At 40.5% G+C, this 20,458-nt stretch overlaps 1 protein-coding gene across 1 annotated transcript; it reads right to left on the bottom strand.

Annotated features, from left to right (window-relative positions):
• Positions 1 to 836: 836 nt before the first annotated feature.
• Positions 837 to 8,773, bottom strand: LOC128450331 (uncharacterized). Its single transcript, XM_053433736.1, has 8 exons — positions 8,652 to 8,773; positions 7,329 to 7,431; positions 6,957 to 7,195; positions 3,995 to 4,097; positions 3,601 to 3,860; positions 2,547 to 2,652; positions 1,985 to 2,412; positions 837 to 1,506 (listed from the first exon to the last, which is right to left on the bottom strand). Exons 1-8 carry the CDS (start codon positions 8,661 to 8,663, stop codon positions 1,441 to 1,443), a joined length of 1,317 nt encoding a protein of 438 aa, XP_053289711.1. The 5' UTR covers positions 8,664 to 8,773; the 3' UTR covers positions 837 to 1,440.
• Positions 8,774 to 20,458: the final 11,685 nt, after the last annotated feature.

The raw sequence follows: 20,458 nt of genomic DNA, 5'->3' as shown, positions 1-20,458 counted from the left end.
GTTCCCAAGCCTGGATTTCATGGAGCTCTTAGAGCTCTCACCTCAAGAACAATGTGGGGTGCCGTGCTGATGCTGGGGACCAGGCGAGCCCAGCTGCCCCCACCCCCCCACACACACCTGCCAGCAGCTTTACTGACCGGCCCCTCACCTGCCCCTGGGGCAGTTTCTTCACTGGAGGAGACATTCAATTTATCGTTCGATCTTATTTGTGTATTAAGTTTTGAAGTGAGTTGACAAGTTGAAGATTTAAGCCATTTCATGTCCCTTAAGTAAAGCCAGTTTTTGGTTTGGTTTTAAAAGGCAAGTTGACAGTGAGAAAACTTTATTTGGTCAAATATGCAGGATCAAGTGTTCTGAATTACAGATTATACATATACGTTTTGTATTGTGTGGAATTATAAAATAAGATAAGATACATTTATTAATCCCACACACATGCACACTCATGCAAATGGGGGAAAATTTGTCCTCTGCTTTTGACCCATCTGGTGAAAACAGCAAGACACACAGAGCATTGGGCCGCCATGCAAGGCGCCCGGGGAGCAGATGTTGGGGGAGTAAAGTGCCTTGCTCAGGAGCACTTAGACAGTGGGGTAGGGAGAGTCCTCTTGGACTTCTTTGGACAGATGTTTTTTTTTTCTTTGGTTGTCACTACGTGGAGTCGAACCAGAGACCATCCAGTCAGATTTTCTGCCCATAGTCCAATTTTTCTGCCACTTGTCCATCGCCTCTCCCCACCATGTACTGGAAATGGATGTTAAAGGTGAAGTCTAAAAGGGATGTGTCTTCAGACTAATCATCCAGATGATTTAATGCCTTAAAGTCTTGAAAAAATGTATCTTCAATTATTTTATTGCAAATAAATTGTGTGCAAATGATTATTTGATCTGTTTAAAAAGTTACATGAAAGATAAAGAAACATCCCTCACATCACATCACATTTTATCCAAAGCAACAATAAGAGCATCAACATGAGAGAACAAACCCAGAACAACAAGAATCAAGTACAATTTGCTTCAAGAAAGCCAAACTACAAAGTGCTATATGTAAGTGTTATATAAGTGCTACTAGATATATAGAGGTGCTACTAAACAGATATAGAAGAATATATTTTTTATCTTTTATCCAACGTGAAGTCTGGAGAGATGTGTCTTTAGTCTAATCATCCAGATGATTTAATGTCTTATTGTCTTTTCTGATTCAAGGTCAAATGTCTTTTAACTGTGTTGAAACCTTTTTCTCTCCAGATTGCACAAGTGAAATATTTTATTTCAAAAGTTTAAATCATAATCACTCTCAGCTACATGCCAACATTCATTGTTGCCAATGTTTGGGATTTGTTTTTAGTTTTCTTCTTGTTTTCATCCTCTTCCTCTTAACTGCTGGAACGACTGCGAAACAGAGCTGCACAGACAACAAATGTCCCAACTACTGCAGCGACTACTGGGGTTCCAGTGACCGAGGCAACTTAGCGTTGAGGCCAAAGATCAAAGCGGCTTCTTGAATCTGCAGGACAATATGAGACAAACAGTTATTTTTTTTAATATTAAGTATTTAAATATAAAGTATGTTCATATAAAGAATTTAAATATAAAGAATGTTCATATAAAGTATTTAAATATTAACTCATATAATTTAGATAAAAACACACTAGTGGAAACATCACTAGGATTATTGTATATTCAATTTCTACAATAAATCCTTTCACCTAAATCTTAGACACTGGACCTTTAATGGCTGTGAGATGGTTGATTTAACATTCTGGATTATTATGTAAATCAAATGGTTTTGTATTTATATAGCAGTTTTCTAGTATTGATGACCACTCAAAGCTCTTTACAGTACACTTACATTCACCCATTCACACACACATTCATACAGTGCATCTATTAGCAGCACTTTTTTTTGTTTTTCTAACATCTACACACTAATTTTGCTGTGGAAGAGTTAACAAGGTTAATGAACACAACAGTTAGATACACACCTGACGAGACACTGCCTTGTCGTATCGCATCTCGGTAGCAAAGTGCTCACAGTTGTAAGTGAAAATGTTGTTCTTTAGCTCCCGGCCCACCATCTCAAGGGCCCTCTTCACTATGAAGGAAGGATAAAGTGTGGTGTGCTCTTCATCCAGCAGATTGTTGATCTGGTAACGGTCATCTTTGACCACATCGGCGAGCTTCTCACGCTTCACTCTTCCTGTTTCGCTGATCAGCACCTCCAAAAAGTTTTTTAACTTAGTGTCATCGTAGTTGCCGTCCATTTTGCACTCACAAGTCTGGTTCATGCACTCCAGCAGTTCGTTGTACCGTTTCTGGCCGATCACATCGATGAGAGTCTGACGGAACTCTTTTCCAGTGCTGCTGCTGCTGCTTATGCTCAGACTCTTGAACGAGTCATACCACTTATCACCTGTGGGTTTTATAGAAAAGACAAACAGGAAGAACATGGAGGCAAAGAAAGAGGAAAGGAGGAAGGTGCCATCATGAAAGACACGTCATGTCCATGTGATATTCTAACGTGAATATAGTTATCACTTCACTCACCCTCTGGAACTAAATGAACCACTTCATCCTTTCCAATGTAGACGGCCCAGTGCTCATAGAACCTATTACGGAAGATCTGGATCAGGTCTCCTGGTTTTCCATTAAACTAAAAAGAAACATGAAAATAAAAATTTAAATAAAGTGGACATGTAGTCAATGTAAACGTGCAGGGATCAAAGATTTTTTAATTCAGACAAAAATGTAAATGCAAAGGGTCGTGAACAAACAAGGAAGGTGTGAAAGAGTCTTTAGAAACTAACATGTTTTGGTTATTGTACAGATAATTTCAAACATGGCTGAAATTGTTTAATTTACCTCCAGTATTTTCATTTATTTCCATTAAAAAGACCGATCTTCATATTTATGTATTTTACTTGTTGGATCACTTTGCGTCACACACAGATTTCTGACTCTCAATATCTCACTTTAGTTAATAGTTGACATTTATTTTTTTATTATGTCGACCTTTTGACCTTATTTATATTACATTTCTCTCTCTCTCTCTTCCACTTTCACTTTCTCTCTCTCTCTCTTCTCCTTTTGTTTCTGAAAGGCTCTGATCTGTCATTTTATATCTTCCCCTTTGTTAGATCTGTTTTTGTCTTTGTTCAGGTTCGATTCTGTTCAGTTACATTTGGTTAAAGTTTATAAAACTTAAGTTCTGTTCAGTCGACCCCTTATGGACCAGAACTCTGTAATTTGTTCACTTTTAGTTAAATAAAACTCTTTATTGTTGAAAACCATTCAGAATATTTACATTCCTCTCGAGGGTCATTTTAATCTTTTCCACACATTTCATGCTCTATATATTTACAAGTATATGATTTATTTATATTCATAAAGTAGAGTTTACAATAAACAGTTTAATATCAAGCCTCATTTACATTTTATGTAGTAAGGGTTTGATAACGACGCCATAGGAATATATATCAGCTGATGTATTGGAGGAAGACTCGTCTACTGTCAATCGCCTTTTAACAAACACAACATCTACACACTAATTTTGCTGTGGAAGAGTTAAAGAGGTTAACAAACACAACAGTTAGATACACACCTGACGAGACTCTGCCTTGCCGTATCGCAGGTCGGTAGCAAAGTGCTGACTGTTGTAAGTGACAAGGTCATACTGTGGTACGCGGTCCACCATCTCACAGGCCTCCTTCACTATGACGGAAGGATCACGAGCATCGTACTCTTCATCCAGCAGATTGTTGACCTGGTAATGGTGATTGCCGACCACATCGTTGAACTTCTCACACTTCACCTTTCCGTTGCTGCTGCTCAGAGTCGCCGACGAGCCAGATGACTGAACACCTGTGTGTTTAAGAGAAAAGACAAAGAGGAAGAACAGGGAGGCAAAGAAAGAGGAAAGGAGGAAGGTGCCATCATGAAATAAACGTCATGTCCATGTGATATTCTAACGTGAATATAGTTATCACATCACTCACCCTCTGTAACTAAATGAATCACTTCATTCTCTCCGATGTAGACGGCCCAGTGCTGATAGGGCCCACGGTTGATCTCTATCAAGTCTCCTGGTTCTCCATTAAACTAAAAACAAACATGAAAATACAAATATAAACTAGGGCTACGTTGTAGCACTAACAGGCCCGAGCACAGGCGATTTCAAGTCTGTTGCGGTCGGTGAAGAAAGAGCGTTCGATGACCAAGCGCTCGTCTCCGTGTTACATGTGTTTGGGCACTGCAGCAAGGATAAACGCCTCACTTTCTGTAGCCAGCAGGTGGTGCTATCGTTTTAAATCATGGTGTCTTTGTAGATGTCATCAGGTCGCGACTCTTGTGTTACATGTCTGGTGTGGACTGGATTGGACCAAATATGTCCAAGATACAGAAGATCAAGTTTTAATGGCGTGTAATCAAACTTTGACGTCAGGCCAAGGTCACACCGTGAGACAAGAAATCGATCTTTTAATAACTTTTTATCTCCATCTTGTTGTGATGACACTCAACTAAATTTCACGTTGATCTGATGAAAGCTGAAAACAAGTACGTAAAAGTGTGGAATATGGCCAAAATGGCTACCAAATCCAGAATGGCGGGCATCCTGTGTGTTTTAGCATATATGTCCAAGAGACTTATTTCTTTGTAATGAAAAGACACATGTCCCTATCGATTTTTGTAGATGTAGACCAATCGTAGTGCCGGGGCAGCCCTTTAAGGGGGCGCTAGTCAGTTATTTTGACACGCCCATTCCTTAAAACTATCTGTATATCTTCAGAGGTGGGCTGTAGATACACACATGTAGTTTGAGGGAGCTGGACACATGAACACAGAAGTTACAGCAATTTCGTGTGTCATGGCGAGTTGAACTTTGATGACATGCCATTAATAATCTGCATGATGAAAAGTCAAGTAATCTTGTGGCTACATTATCAATGTCTTGAGACCCATTTGACACAGTTTGACATGGTTTCACAAAGTAGATGAGGAGAAATACATCCAAGTGTAAAATGTACCAAAAACATGACATTTCCTGCTGCCACCAGGAGGCGCTGTGTTTTTAAGTCACGATTTCTATGTAGATGTCTTCAAGTCGCGACTCTTGTCTTACATGTGTAGTTTGGAGTCGATTAAACCAAATATGTCTGAGATAGAGAAGCTTGTGTTTTGATGGCGTTTCATTAAACTTTGACGCCACGCCACGGTCAGACGGTATGACGAAAAGTTGATCTTTCAATAACTTTTGATCTCCATTTTGTTGTGATGACACTCGTCTAAATTTTAGGTTGATATGGTGAAAACTCTACGAGAAGTACATCAAAGTAAAAATGTGGAATATGACCAAAATGGCCACTTAATCCAAAATGGCGGGCTTCCTGTTAATTTTTTCATAATGGTCCGTGAGGCTTTTTTGTGCATCTGGTCATGATACACAACTGTCTTGATTTTCGTGAGGATCAATGAATGCTAAATGAGGGGCTTTTCCGTAGGTGGCGCTGTTGAGCCATTTTGCCACGCCCATTTCCAAATACTCCAGAATACGTAAATTTACACCACTTTCTAATTTACTGCAAACTTTTACAACTTTTTGAGCATGTTTAAAAATTCTCAGAATAATCCTTTCAATTTCCATAGGGCCTCCCACCGGAGGTGCTCGGGCCCTAATAATAAAGTGTACATGTAGTCAATGTGAATGTGCAGTGATCAAAGTGCTCTTCATCGTGGCTTCCTGTTGTATTTGTTTGTGTGCACGAGCACGAGGGTCATACGAGGACACAGCCCTGCCACAGGTTGACGTACGAAAGAAACTCGACTAATGAATCAGGACTTGGAGGAAAGTTCACTGGAGTCGTTTTCACACCTAAAAGTCTGAAACCAACATTGTTTCCATTTGATCTGTTTAGATTTGGTTTCACATTGTAATTCATGGAGCGCACTAAACATCTGTCAGAGATACGTACGTCCTGTGGTCATCAGCTTCGTGGACTGAGACCAACCTTCACTTGACAATGATTAGATTGTAGACAACATGTGTTTCTAACATCCATGTGTTCAGCTGCTGTATTCACCAAGTGGTTTGAAGAAAGTGCACGTGAAAAAAGGTTGTGTTTCGTTTGATGGGGGAAAACTAATGAACCCCTTGATTTCATTAGTTTGTTGGAACTTTATTGGAAGACTTTGACTCAATTCATTTTCTTACGGATGACTTTTACTTTTACCTGAGTTACTTTCAGGTAAGATATCTGTACTTTTACTCAAGTACGGCTTTCAATTACTTTATACACCATTGGTCATTACATATCTTCCCCTTTGTTGGATCTGTTTTTGTCTTTGTTCAGGTTCGATTCAGTTCAGTTACATTTAGTTAAAGTTTATAAAACTTAAGTTCTGTTCAGTCGACCCCTTTTGGACCAGAACTCTGTATTTTGTTCACTTTTAGCTAAATAAAAACCCTTTATTGTTGAAAACCAACTGGAATATTTATATTTCTCTCGAGGGTCATTTTAAGCGTTTCCACACATTTCACACTCTATATATTTGCTTTATTTATATTCATATATATTTAAAGTAGAGTTTACAATTAAACAGTATAATATCAAGCCTCATTTACTATTTATGTAATAAGGGTTTGATAACGACACCATAGGAATAAATATCAGCTGATGTTTTGGTATCAGAAATGTTTATATCCCCAATATCAGTATCTCCACTACATGCACGTCAGATAACTATTATGAATCCTGTCTCTTTGATTCTTTTGAGTCATATCAGAGTTGTAGAGAGAGCTTCTCAGTTAGCGGAGCGTTCAAGACCATGACTCACTTTGTGGAGAAAACAGAAAAGAAGACTCGTCTACTGTCAATCGCCTTTTAACAACACAACATCTACACACTAATTCTGCTGTGGAAGAGTTAACGAGGTTAACAAACACAACAGTCAGATACACACCTGACGAAACTTTGCCTTGCCGTATCGCAGGTCGATAGCAAAGTGCTCACTGTTGTAAGTGACAACTTTGTACGGTAGCACCTGGCCCACCATCTCACGGGCCTTCTTCACTATGATGGAAGGATCACGAGGCTGGTACTCTTCATCCAGTAGATTGTTGACCTGGTAACAGTCATCTCTGACCACGTCAGTGAGCTTCTCACACTTCACCTTTGCTTTGGTGCTCAGAAGCCGACCACCTGTGTGTTTTACAGAAAAGACAAACAGGAAGAACAGGGAGGCAAAGAAAGAGGAAAGAGGAAGGTGCCATCATGAAATACACGTCATGTCCATGTTATATTCTAACGTGAATATAGTTTTCACTTCACTCACCGACTGTAGTGAAATGAACCACTTCCTTTCCTCCGATGTAGACGGCCCAGTGCTGATAGAGCTCACGGCTGATCTCGATCAGGTCTCCTGGTTTTCCATAAAACTAAAAAGAAACATGAAAATACAAATATAAATAATAAAGTGTACATGTAGTCAATGTGAATGTGCAGTGATCAAAGTGCTCTTCATCATGGCTTCCTGTTGTGTTTGTTTGTGTTCACGAGCACGAGGGTCATACGAGGACACAGCCCTGCCACAGGTTGACGTACGAAAGAAACTCGACTAATGAATCAGGACTTGGAGGAAAGTTCACTGGAGTCGTTTTCACACCTAAAAGTCTGAAACCAACATTGTTTCCATTTGATCTGTTTAGATTTGGTTTCACATTGTAATTCATGGAGCGCACTAAACATCTGTCAGAGATACGTACGTCCTGTGGTCATCAGCTTCGTGGACTGAGACCAACCTTCACTTGACATTGATTAGATTGTAGACAACATGTGTTTCTAACATCCACGTGTCCAGGTGCTGTATTCACCAAGTGGTTTGAATAAAGTGCACGTGAAAAAAGGTTGTGTTTCGTTTGATGGGAGAAAACTAATGAACCCATTGATTTCATTAGTTTGTTGGAACTCTATCATCATTTAGATTTTACTCTCACAAAATGAACGTCCTTGTCGTTCAAGCATTAAATCATCAGAGGTGAAGACAACAAGAAGTTCTGTTGAAGTTGTGAAGAAGTTGAGGCAGCATTAAATCAGAAAGTCCAAACTCTGCAGTTCTCTTTCACTTTCTCTTTCTTTGTCTCTTTTCTTAGTTTGCTCCTTTTGTTTCTGAAGTGCTCTGATCAGTCATTATATATTTTCCCCTTTGTTGGATCTGTTTTTGTCTTTGTTCAGGTTCGATTCTGTTCAGTTACATTTGATTAAAGTTTATAAAACTTACGTTCTCTTCAGTCTACCCCTTATGGACCAGAACTCTGTAATTTGTTCACTTTTATCTAAATAAATCAGTTTATTGTTAAAAAGCAGCCGTGATCAAACACTTCATCCTGTTTATTCTGGTTTCTGTTGTCAACTCTTTGATAGAATCACATTTTAAAGCTGCATTAAAATACTAATGTTGTATTTTACTCATATGTGAAAAACTTTGCACACATTACATGAACAACCTCAAAGTGAAGTTTGTTGATATATTTCAATCTTCACCTATTTATGACATCATGTCTGTTCCTTCACCTTTCCACACACAAAGAACAATTAAAACTGTTTCACTCTAAAGGGACAAAGACTAAATTTAACTAATGAGCAGCAGGAGACTCACCGTTTGCGCCATGTCTTCAGCTCTTCGTCTCTCAGCTTCTGACGCAGAGTGTGTGTAAACACTGGACTACTGCAGATAAAGAACCTGTATAACCTGCCTGCACGGCCCAAATGAAACAATACTTTACTAGGGAGGGCTAAGTTTAATTGCTCACGAATTGTACAGCAGGTGCGTTCAGGTTTCGACCATTTGTGACGCTGTGAGAAAACATTTGCACGACGTAAGTGTGGCAAGCGAAGTGAAGTTTAGTGATTGACTAGTCTAATTTAACATTTAAAAAATCCAATCACGAAGGAGTCAACAACACCACCCTGGAATATTAATCCAGGGAGTATGGATTACTTCCAACCAATATTAACAATAAGTCAATCAGGTTCATTATACTATAGAGCGTGAGATGTGGTTCTATCCAACAATAATATTTTTTATTTCAAATCACAGTTTTTGTAAAAGAGCCATCACACCATTCACATGTAAGGGTGGGGGGGGGGGGGGGGTGGCGCCGGGATCTAGGGCTGAGGCTTAACAGTGTAGAGGCAGGCTGGTGAAAGAGGAGGGGCATCCCTATGAGAGTCACCAGGATCACACATGCACACACATCCTCACGCACACACACACAACAGTGGAAAACCAGATTGGGGGTGAAGAGCACACAGGAGGAAGACAACACCACAGGAAACACCAGCCTCCACCAGAGAGCTTGAAACAGGAAGGCTTCAATAAGAGCTACACTGGGATCCCGTCGTCCTTTTACATCTGCAGGATGTTTTGAGAGATCCCCCCCACACACACACACTGAGATCACTGCTGCTGTGCTTTGTATGAAAAGCAGCTGTAATACAGTTAGTCCTGCTCTCGGGCCAAGAGACACTTGAACTATCACAGCGAATCGAGACCTCATCACCAAAAGCTCCTCGTCTTTGTCTCCAGCTTCTACGTGCTCGACTTTGCTTTTTCATCCTGCAGTATTTTGTCCTGTGTTAGAAACCTCATCAACACACCCACTCTGTACAGCAGTGACATGTTCCTGCTGTATTCTCACGTGGACTCACTCTGACCTCATCTGGAGCTCTGAGGAGCGGGCAGGAAAAAGTCTAGAACAATATCTGGAGTTCAGGGGATGAAAGCAGAAAAAACTGTAATACGATCGAGGAACGAGACAATTTCCAGGGAACTTTCTTCTCCTTGTGTCTCTCAGTCCTTCATTCTGATGTCATTCTCTAACTCATATCCTTTTATTCCTTCACTCCATCATGACCTCCTTCCTTCTCACGCTTCTACCTTTGACCTTTGACCTTCCTTGCTGAACTCTGCAGCATGTGTGTGCAAGGTTTAATCAGAGCTCCGAGGCAGAAAGCAGAGCTCTCATCCTGCACTGGTTTCATCGTCTACCCCCCCCCCCCCCCCCCCCTCCTCCTCCACGCTCACTGCAGGTTGAGACAGGGCCCTGGTCATTGAGAGTCTAATGCCTTCCTCTTTTTCATGTCTTTTTAAAGTATCGACTGGTTGTGCGTCCGCAGCTCGATCCTCGTCTGAGAGAGGAGGGAGATATCGTGGAGAGCGAGATGCTTGGTCAGTGATTTGCAGACTTTTCCCTCATCGAGTCTTAAAAAGAAGAAAACCAGTTGAACCAGGGGAGAACAATGTTCAGGCGTTCAGGAATTTGTGGCGGTGGCTGGGGCGTGGCAGCCGGTTGGCAGAGAGACACTTGCATGGCGTTCAGATGAGATTCCTGTAAAAGCTCAATCACAAGGTAACAAGGTGAAGTCACTTACAGGGCAAGAGATAAACATGCATGATTAATTATTAACTATTGAAATTGTTTGCATGAAATGATACCAAAAGGTTTCAGATGTGAACTTGTGAAGTCACTACATAATTAATAATAAAAGACATTTTCCCTTTTGTCTTTCATTTATATGAAATTAAATGTATTTGATACAATCATCGTTTAAAAGTCTTTTCTTTGGCATCTTTGTTTTTATCCCAGGAGATTTTATTTTATTTAATTATCATCAGTATTTTGATATATCACGTATTGCTGTTTTCTTGTTGAACCTTTTTCTTTGAGAAGCACTTTGGTCAAACCATTTGTTTTAAATGTGCCATAAAAATAAGGTTGAAATTGTCATTGATATGTAGTTTGTGAGAAAGTGAGAAACTCCTCATAATGATTTACACGTTGTTGGGACTTGGTATTTCTGAATTACAGTTCGGCCTACATGTGTCGTCTCCCAGTGCGCGTCAACGTCACACAGAGGAGTGAAAACCGACCGGGGGACACAAGTTTCAACCACTATTGATCACTCTGGGCCCCATGACCCATAATGTCACCATGCCAATATAAGCCCAGTTCTCCTTTCTCTTTCCACGAAACTCTCAGAGGAGAAGGATTGCTGTCCAGCTCACTCTGCTCGATTCCTTAACTCCACCCTCCGAGAGGAGCTCACTTTTTCGGTCTGCTGAAATTCAATGGAGGAGAGGTGCAGCTTCCTACTCACCTCAACAAGGAACCACAAAGGCAGGAGCCACAAACCAGCAAGACGAGTTCACAGAACTTTGAACAGCACAGCAACCCTTTTTTTTCTTTCCATGGACAGGTAACACAACTAGGCTTAACCATGATACTAGGCTAAGCATAGCCTAGTATAATTGCTGACGACACCGTTAGTAATTTGTGTTTTTATATTTTATTATCTACATAATAACTGTTTTTATTTCACAAATGTTTTTTCCTTAATGCTGCATAAGTGTGAATTTTGCCAAACTCTACACTGTCAAGAACTCCATATCCCTCAAGGTTGCTAACTATCTATGTGGTAAATTTGGTTAAAGTTATTAATTTAATTGTTAATTAGAGTTCCAAATTTGTAGTTAGTACTTTTATGAACCTTAATCAATAAATTGGCTATCTTTTCACTTTCTTTGAGGGTGGTGCCCCGCGGTAATTTCAATCAAAAAAGTTATTATAAGTTTGATTCGTGTTGCTGTGATATTTTGGTTACAACTTATTTGAAAGTTAATGTTAGTTATGCTCTTCTGTCTTTCTCTGCATGCATCTAGTAACTTCCTCTAATTTGGCACCAACACAGACACACACATATCTCAGCACCCTTCTCTCTGACCAACGCTACATGTGGTAAACATTCCGAAGGGAGGAGGAGAGGGCGTTATATGTGGATTGGCCAGCCGCCATTTTAGAACCACCCTCACTCACACACATACTCACGTACACATCTTTATATATCAAGTACACCATTAGTAATTTGTGTTTTTATATTTTATTATCTTCATAATAACTGTTTTTATTTCACAAATGTTTTTTCCTTAATGCTGCATAAGTGTGAATTTTGCCAAACTCTACACTGTCAAGAACTCTATATCCTTCAAGGTAGCTAACTATCTATGTGGTAAATTTGGTTAAAGCTATTAATTTAATTGTTAATTAGAGTTCCAAATTTATAGTTAGTACTTTCATGAACCTGTTATTACAATATTGATAATTTCTTTAGGGAACTAGATCTCCCTCTAAGTGATGTGCAAAATGCAACAGAAAGAGAGAAGGTTAAACTTGTGTTAAAAACCAGCTCTACAGCTCTTCACAAGTTAATTCAGTCACTTCCTTCCCGTGTGAGAAATGACTACACAGAGCCCAGTCAAGCACTAGTCGAGGAATTCCCTTCTACTGCTGACGAGATTACATCCTTTGTTACAGCATTCCAAATTAAAAATTCACGTCGCGTAAATCCCATCGATCATCTCAGATGTTTGAGGCATGTTTATTTTCAGGGAATGAACGAACCAGGCCTAGAAGACCATCCCACCTTCAAGACCTTGTTCTTACGTAACCTACATCCAAGAATACGCACACATGTTGTACTGATGACACAGTAAGGAAAACATTCAATTCACCAGATCAGGAAGATGTCACAGGTGGCTTTGGAAACTGTTGTCACTTCCAAGGCTACAGTAGGTGCAACCGAGCCTGTCAAAACAAACAGCACAGTGTCAAAGACATCCGCAGCCTCTTAACTTCCCCCTCACAACAGAACAAAGGGGGGTGACAAAAGGCAGCGTAGGGACACCGAGCGTATCCACCATGTCCACCAACTTCCCAGAGATGGAGATTCCCACAGAAGAAGCTGTAGGAAGCCATACTCTGACATTCTGGCCCAGAAAAATTACCACTGCTCAGATGATGATCGCAGCATCTCTGAGTACAGTTCAGAACCTGGTTATAACCGAGCAGACAGTGACAGAGCCTCTGAAGTCCTCCTGGACTCTGGCTCCCCAGAGCGTTACAGCCCAGAGTGTTACAGCTCTGAGCCACGACACAGGCGATCCAGAGCTTGCTCCTCACGGCCAAAACCAACACAGTACTGACAGTAGGTTTTAAGTTTCCTACAGTTAATAGGCAAACTGTTTTTTTAGCAACAGCAGCAAACTCCAAAACCTATATTCTGATTAATGTTAGATACCACTGTGAACTTGGTAAATATGTTTGGACGACTACTTTCCATTCCATAACACTGTATTAGTCCATACAGCACATGTTGAGACATTAGCATATTATTACACAGACAATGATACAGTAATTTGGATTTCAAGACTTTGAAAAAAATTAAGACACCTCTTCTGCAGCAAAACCTGCCTGAAGGATACAATTGTTAAGTCTGCCAGATCAGACTGAGGACTATATTGAGTAGAATCCAATGAGTGAACAAAAACTCTTGGACAGTCCAAAACTGACCGTACCATTGTGTGTGCCACTCTCTCTACATCTAATCTGACAATTGACAATGTCTAACTTTCCTTTCTTTTCTCTTATCAGGTAAAGAGCACAGTCTTTCCTTGCAGGCAACTAACTACTTTCTCTTACCTGGCACTTTGTATGAAAAGCAGCTGTAATACAGTCCGTCCTGCTCCAAGGCCAAGAGACACTTGAACCATCACAGCTGCAAGTGTAACCCTCATCTCAACACTTTAATCTGCCCCACTTTAAAAAAAACGTCCTGACTCGGTAAAAACACCTTTATTTCCACAAATGTCTCCACTTGAAAGGTATAACACTCATATTGGTCCTCACAGAGATAGAGACATGCAGCATGTAGATCTGTGTGACTCCTCCTGGCTCCACCTGCCTCGTCTGGAACAGGCTCCACATGTGAACAGTGTTGGACTGTGAAGCAGCTCAATGTTGGCACAGACACGACGGAGGATAAAAACCCTCTGAGCTGAACTAAACCATCTAAACTCTACCTGATTAAACGTGTTTATAAAACAGATTTACCAAACAATAACATTCAATTACTACTAATTAAAGATGTATTAACAACATTATTAATCAGTATTTTTCTCTGCAATAGCCTTTCAGAATATTTATATTCCTCTCAAGGGTAAGTTTTAATCGTTTCCACACATTTCACGCTCAATATATTTGCTTTATTTTTATGTATTTATATTCATATATATTTAAAGTAGAGTTTATAATTAAACAGTATAATATCAAGCCTCATTTACATTTTATGTAATAAGGGTTTGATAACAACACCATATGAATATATATCAGCTGATGTATATGAATGATAACTATTATGAATCCTGTCTCTTTGATTCTTTTAAGTCATATCAGAGTTGTAGAGAGAGCTTCTCAGTTAGCGGAGCGTTCAAGACCATGACTCACTTTGTGGAGAAAACAGAAAGGAACTCGTCTACTGTCAATCACCTTTTAACAAACACAACATCTACACACTAGTTCTGCTCTGGAAGAGTTAACGAGGTTAACAAACACAACAGTTAGATACACACCTGACGAGACTCTGCCACGCCATATCGCATCTTGTTGGCAAAGTGCTCACTGTTGTTAGTGACAACGTTGTACTGTGGCTCACTGCCCACCATTGCACAGGCCTCCTTCACTATGACAGAGGGATCCCGAGCCTTGTACTTTTCATCCAGCTGATTCTTGACCTGGTAATGGTCATCTCTGACCACGTCGGTGAGCTTCTCTTGCACCACCTTACCGTTGCTGTTGCTCAGAAGCCCAGACGAGCCAGATAACTGACAGGGAGGAAAAGAAAGAGGAAAGGAGGAAGGTTCCATCATGAAATACATGTCATGCCCATGTTATATTCTAATGTGAATGTATGTATGTTATCCCTTCACTCACCATCTGCACCGAAATGAACCACTTCATTCTCTCTCAGTGCTGATAGGGCCCATCCCGGGAGATCTCGATCAGGTCTCCTGGTTTTTCTTTAAACTAAAAATAAACATGAAAATGAGATATAAATAGTTGACCAAACAATTGGAATCGTCTTTAAAAATATTTTACAATTGATGGATAAATGAATAGAAATAGGCTAGATGAACAGATGAACCATCCTCGATCAGCATGCTAATATATTTTCCCCAGTTATATCCTCGGAACTTACCTGACTAGTCCTGCACACTACAGCAGGGCTCAATAGCCCTGCTGTAGTGTGCAGGATGCTGGCAATTATCTGCGCATGTGATGGAAGAATGCACTTCACCCCAGCTCCTGGTTGAGAGCTTGAAACAGGAAGGCTTCAATAAGAGCTACACTGGGATCCTATCGTCCTTTTAGATCTGCAGGATGTTTTGAGAGATCCCCCCCCCCCCACACACACACACACACACACACACACTCAGATCACTGCTGCTGTGCTTTGTATGAAAAGCAGCTGTAATACAGTTAGTCCTGCTCCCGGGCCAAGAGACACTTGAACCATCACAGCGAATCGAGACCTCATCACCAAAAGCTCCTCGTCTTTGTCTGCAGCTTCTACGTGCTCTGCTTTGCTTTTTCATCCTGCAGTATTTTGTCCTGTGTTAGAAACCTCATCAACACACCCACTCTGTACAGCAGTGACATGTTCCTGCTGTATTCTCACGTGGACTCACTCTGACCTCATCTGGAGCTCTGAGGAGCGGGCAGGAAAAAGTCTAGAACAATATCTGGAGTTCAGGGGATGAAAGCAGAAAAAACTGTAATACAATCGAGGAACGAGACAATTTCCAGGGAACTTTCTTCTCCTTGTGTCTCTCAGTCCTTCATTCTGATGTCATTCTCTAACTCATATCCTTTTATTCCTTCACTCCATCATGACCTCCTTCCTTCTCAAGCTTCTACCTTTGACCTTTGACCTTACCTGCTGAACTCTGCAGCATGTGTGTGCTGGGTTTAATCAGAGCCCCGAGGCAGAAAGCAGAGCTCTCATCCTGCACTGGTTTCATGGTCTACCCCCCCCCCCCCCCCCCCCCTCGTCTTCCTCCTAATCTGCGTCCTGTGGGTGCACACTCCCTCTCCTCCTGTGACTGAGGAGCAGCGGTAAAACCCTCGTCGAGCTTCGACCGGCGGACTCTCATTCCTCCCTCCTCCTCCTCCTCCTCCTCCTCCACGCTCACTGCAGGTTGAGACAGGGCCCTGGTCATTGAGAGTCTAATGCCTTCCTCTTTTTCATGTCTTTTTAAAGTATCAACTGGTTGTGCGTCCGCAGCTCGGTCCTCGTCTGACAAAGGGGGGGGGGGGGGGGATAAGGTGGAGAGCGAGATGCTTGGTCAGTGATTTGCAGGCTTTTCCCTCAACGAGTCTTAAAAAGCAGAAACCAGTTGAACCAGGTGAGAACAACGTTCAGGCATTCAGGAATTTGTGCCGGTGGCTGGGGCGTGGCAGCCGGTTGGCAGAGAGACACTCGCATGGCGTTCAGCTGAGATTCCTGTAAAAGCTCAATCACAAGTTAACAAGGTGAAGTCACTTACAGGGCAAGAGATAAATATGCATGATTAATTATTAACTATTGAAATTGTTTGCATGAAATGATACCAAAAGGTTTACAATGTGAATTTGTGAAGTCAATACATAATCTTATATAGAACTAAGACATTTTCCCTTTTGTCTTTCATTTATATGAAATTAAATGTATTTGATACAATCATCGTTTAAAAGTCTTTTCTTTGGCCTCTTTGGTTTTTATCCCAGGAGATTTTATTTTATTTAATTATCATCAGTATTTTGATATATCAGGTATTGCTGTTTTCTTGTTGAACCTTTTTTTTGAGAAGCACTTTGGTCAAACCATTTGTTTTGAATGTGCCATAAAAATAAGGTTGAAATTGTCATTGATATGTAGTTTTTCAGAAAGTGAGAAACTCCTCTTAATGACTTACACGTTGTTGGGACTTGGTATTTTTTGAATTACAGTTCGGCCTACATGTGTCGTCTCCCAGTGCGCGTCAACGTCACTCAGAGGAGTGAAAACCGACCGGGGGACACAAGTTTCAACCACTATTGATCACTCTGTGCTCCATGACCCATAATGTCACCATGCCAATATAAGCCCAGTTCTCCTTTCTCTTTCCACGAAACTCTCAGAGGAGAAGGATTGCTGTCCAGCTCACTCTGCTGGATTCCTTAACTCCACCCTCCGAGAGGAGCTCACTTTTTCGGTCTGCTGAAATTCAATGGAGGAGAGGTGCAGCTTCCTACTCACCTCAACAAGGAACTACAAAGGCTGGAGCCACAAACCAGCAAGACGAGTTCACAGAACTTTGAACAGCACAGCAACCCTTTTTTTTCTTTCCATGGACAGGTAACACAACTAGGCTTAACAATTATACTAGGCTAAGCATAGCCTAGTATAATTGCTGACGACACCGTTAGTAATTTGTGTTTTTATATTTTATTATCTACATAATAACTGTTTTTATTTCACAAATGTTTTTTCCTTAATGCTGCATAAGTGTGAATTTTGCCAAACTCTACACTGTCAAGAACTCCATATCCCTCAAGGTTGCTAACTATCTACGTGGTAAATTTGGTTAAAGTTATTAATTTAATTGTTAATTAGAGTTCCAAATTTGTAGTTAGTACTTTTATGAACCTTAATCAATAAATTGGCTATCTTTTCACTTTCTTTGAGGGTGGTGCCCCGCGGTAATTTCAATCAAAAAAGTTATTATAAGTTTGATTCGTGTTGCTGTGATATTTTGGTTACAACTTATTTGAAAGTTAATGTTAGTTATGCTCTTCTGTCTTTCTCTGCATGCATCTAGTAACTTCCTCTAATTTGGCACCAACACAGACACACACATATCTCAGCACCCTTCTCTCTGACCAACGCTACATGTGGTAAACATTCCGAAGGGAGGAGGAGAGGGCGTTATATGTGGATTGGCCAGCCGCCATTTTAGAACCACCCTCACTCACACACATACTCACGTACACATCTTTATATATCAAGTACACCATTAGTAATTTGTGTTTTTATATTTTATTATCTTCATAATAACTGTTTTTATTTCACAAATGTTTTTTCCTTAATGCTGCATAAGTGTGAATTTTGCCAAACTCTACACTGTCAAGAACTCTATATCCTTCAAGGTAGCTAACTATCTATGTGGTAAATTTGGTTAAAGCTATTAATTTAATTGTTAATTAGAGTTCCAAATTTATAGTTAGTACTTTCATGAACCTGTTATTACAATATTGATAATTTCTTTAGGGAACTAGATCTCCCTCTAAGTGATGTGCAAAATGCAACAGAAAGAGAGAAGGTTAAACTTGTGTTAAAAACCAGCTCTACAGCTCTTCACAAGTTAATTCAGTCACTTCCTTCCCGTGTGAGAAATGACTACACAGAGCCCAGTCAAGCACTAGTCGAGGAATTCCCTTCTACTGCTGACGAGATTACATCCTTTGTTACAGCATTCCAAATTAAAAATTCACGTCGCGTAAATCCCATCGATCATCTCAGATGTTTGAGGCATGTTTATTTTCAGGGAAAGAACGAACCAGGCCTAGAAGACCATCCCACCTTCAAGACCTTGTTCTTACGTAACCTACATCCAAGTATACGCACACATGTTGTACTGATGACACAGTAAGGAAAACATTCAATTCACCAGATCAGGAAGATGTCACAGGTGGCTTTGGAAACTGTGGTCACTTCCAAGGCTACAGTAGGTGCAACCGAGCCTGTCAAAACAAACAGCACGTGTCAAAGACATCCGCAGCCTCTTAACTTCACCCTCACAACAGAACAAAGGGGGGTGACAAAAGGCAGCGTAGGGACACCGAGCGTATCCACCATGTCCACCAACTTCCCAGAGATGGAGATTCCCACAGAAGAAGCTGTAGGAAGCCATACTCTGACATTCTGGCCCAGAAAAATTACCACTGCTCAGATGATGATCGCAGCATCTCTGAGTACAGTTCAGAACCTGGTTAAAACCGAGCAGACAGTGACAGAGCCTCTGAAGTCCTCCTGGACTCTGGCTCCCCAGAGTGTTACAACCCAGAGTGTTACAACCCTGAGCCACGACACAGGCGATCCAGAGCTCGCTCCTCACGGCCAAAACCAACACAGTACTGACAGTAGGTTTTAAGTTTCCTACAGTTAATAGGCAAACTGTTTTTTTAGCAACAGCAGCAAACTCCAAAACCTATATTCTGATTAATGTTAGATACCACTGTGAACTTGGTAAATATGTTTGGACGACTACTTTCCATTCAATAACACTGTATTAGTCCATACAGCACATGTTGAGACATTAGCATATTATTACACAGACAATGATACAGTAATTTGGATTTCAAGACTTTGAAAAAAATTAAGACACCTCTTCTGCAGCAAAACCTGCCTGAAGGATAAAATTGTTAAGTCTGCCAGATCAGACTGAGGACTATATTGAGTAGAATCCAATGAGTGAACAAAAACTCTTGGACAGTCCAAAACTGACCGTACCATTGTGTGTGCCACTCTCTCTACATCTAATCTGACAATTGACAATGTCTAACTTTCCTTTCTTTTCTCTTATCAGGTAAAGAGCACAGTCTTTCCTTGCAGGCAACTAACTACTTTCTCTTACCTGGCACTTTGTATGAAAAGCAGCTGTAATACAGTCCGTCCTGCTCCAAGGCCAAGAGACACTTGAACCATCACAGCTGCAAGTGTAACCCTCATCTCAACACTTTAATCTGCCCCACTTTAAAAAAAACGTCCTGACTCGGTAAAAACACCTTTATTTCCACAAATGTCTCCACTTGAAAGGTATAACACTCATATTGGTCCTCACAGAGATAGAGACATGCAGCATGTAGATCTGTGTGACTCCTCCTGGCTCCACCTGCCTCGTCTGGAACAGGCTCCACATGTGAACAGTGTCGGACTGTGAAGCAGCTCAATGTTGGCACAGACACGACGGAGGATAAAAACCCTCTGAGCTGAACTAAACCATCTAAACTCTACCTGATTAAACGTGTTTATAAAACAGATTTACCAAACAATAACATTCAATTACTACTAATTAAAGATGTATTAACAACATTATTAATCAGTATTTTTCTCTGCAATAGCCTTTCAGAATATTTATATTCCTCTCAAGGGTAAGTTTTAATCGTTTCCACACATTTCACGCTCTATATATTTGCTTTATTTTTATGTATTTATATTCATATATATTTAAAGTAGAGTTTATAATTAAACAGTATAATATCAAGCCTCATTTACATTTTATGTAATAAGGGTTTGATAACAACACCATATGAATATATATCAGCTGATGTATATGAATGATAACTATTATGAATCCTGTCTCTTTGATTCTTTTAAGTCATATCAGAGTTGTAGAGAGAGCTTCTCAGTTAGCGGAGCGTTCAAGACCATGACTCACTTTGTGGAGAAAACAGAAAGGAACTCGTCTACTGTCAATCACCTTTTAACAAACACAACATCTACACACTAATTCTGCTGTGGAAGAGTTAACGAGGTTAACAAACACAACAG

The sequence above is a fragment of the Pleuronectes platessa genome, chromosome 11, assembly GCF_947347685.1.
Source record: "Pleuronectes platessa chromosome 11, fPlePla1.1, whole genome shotgun sequence".
NCBI classification, from domain to species: Eukaryota; Metazoa; Chordata; class Actinopteri; order Pleuronectiformes; family Pleuronectidae; genus Pleuronectes; species Pleuronectes platessa.
The sequence above is the reverse complement of the archived record's forward strand: the minus strand, read 5'-3'. Positions and strand labels throughout refer to the sequence as shown.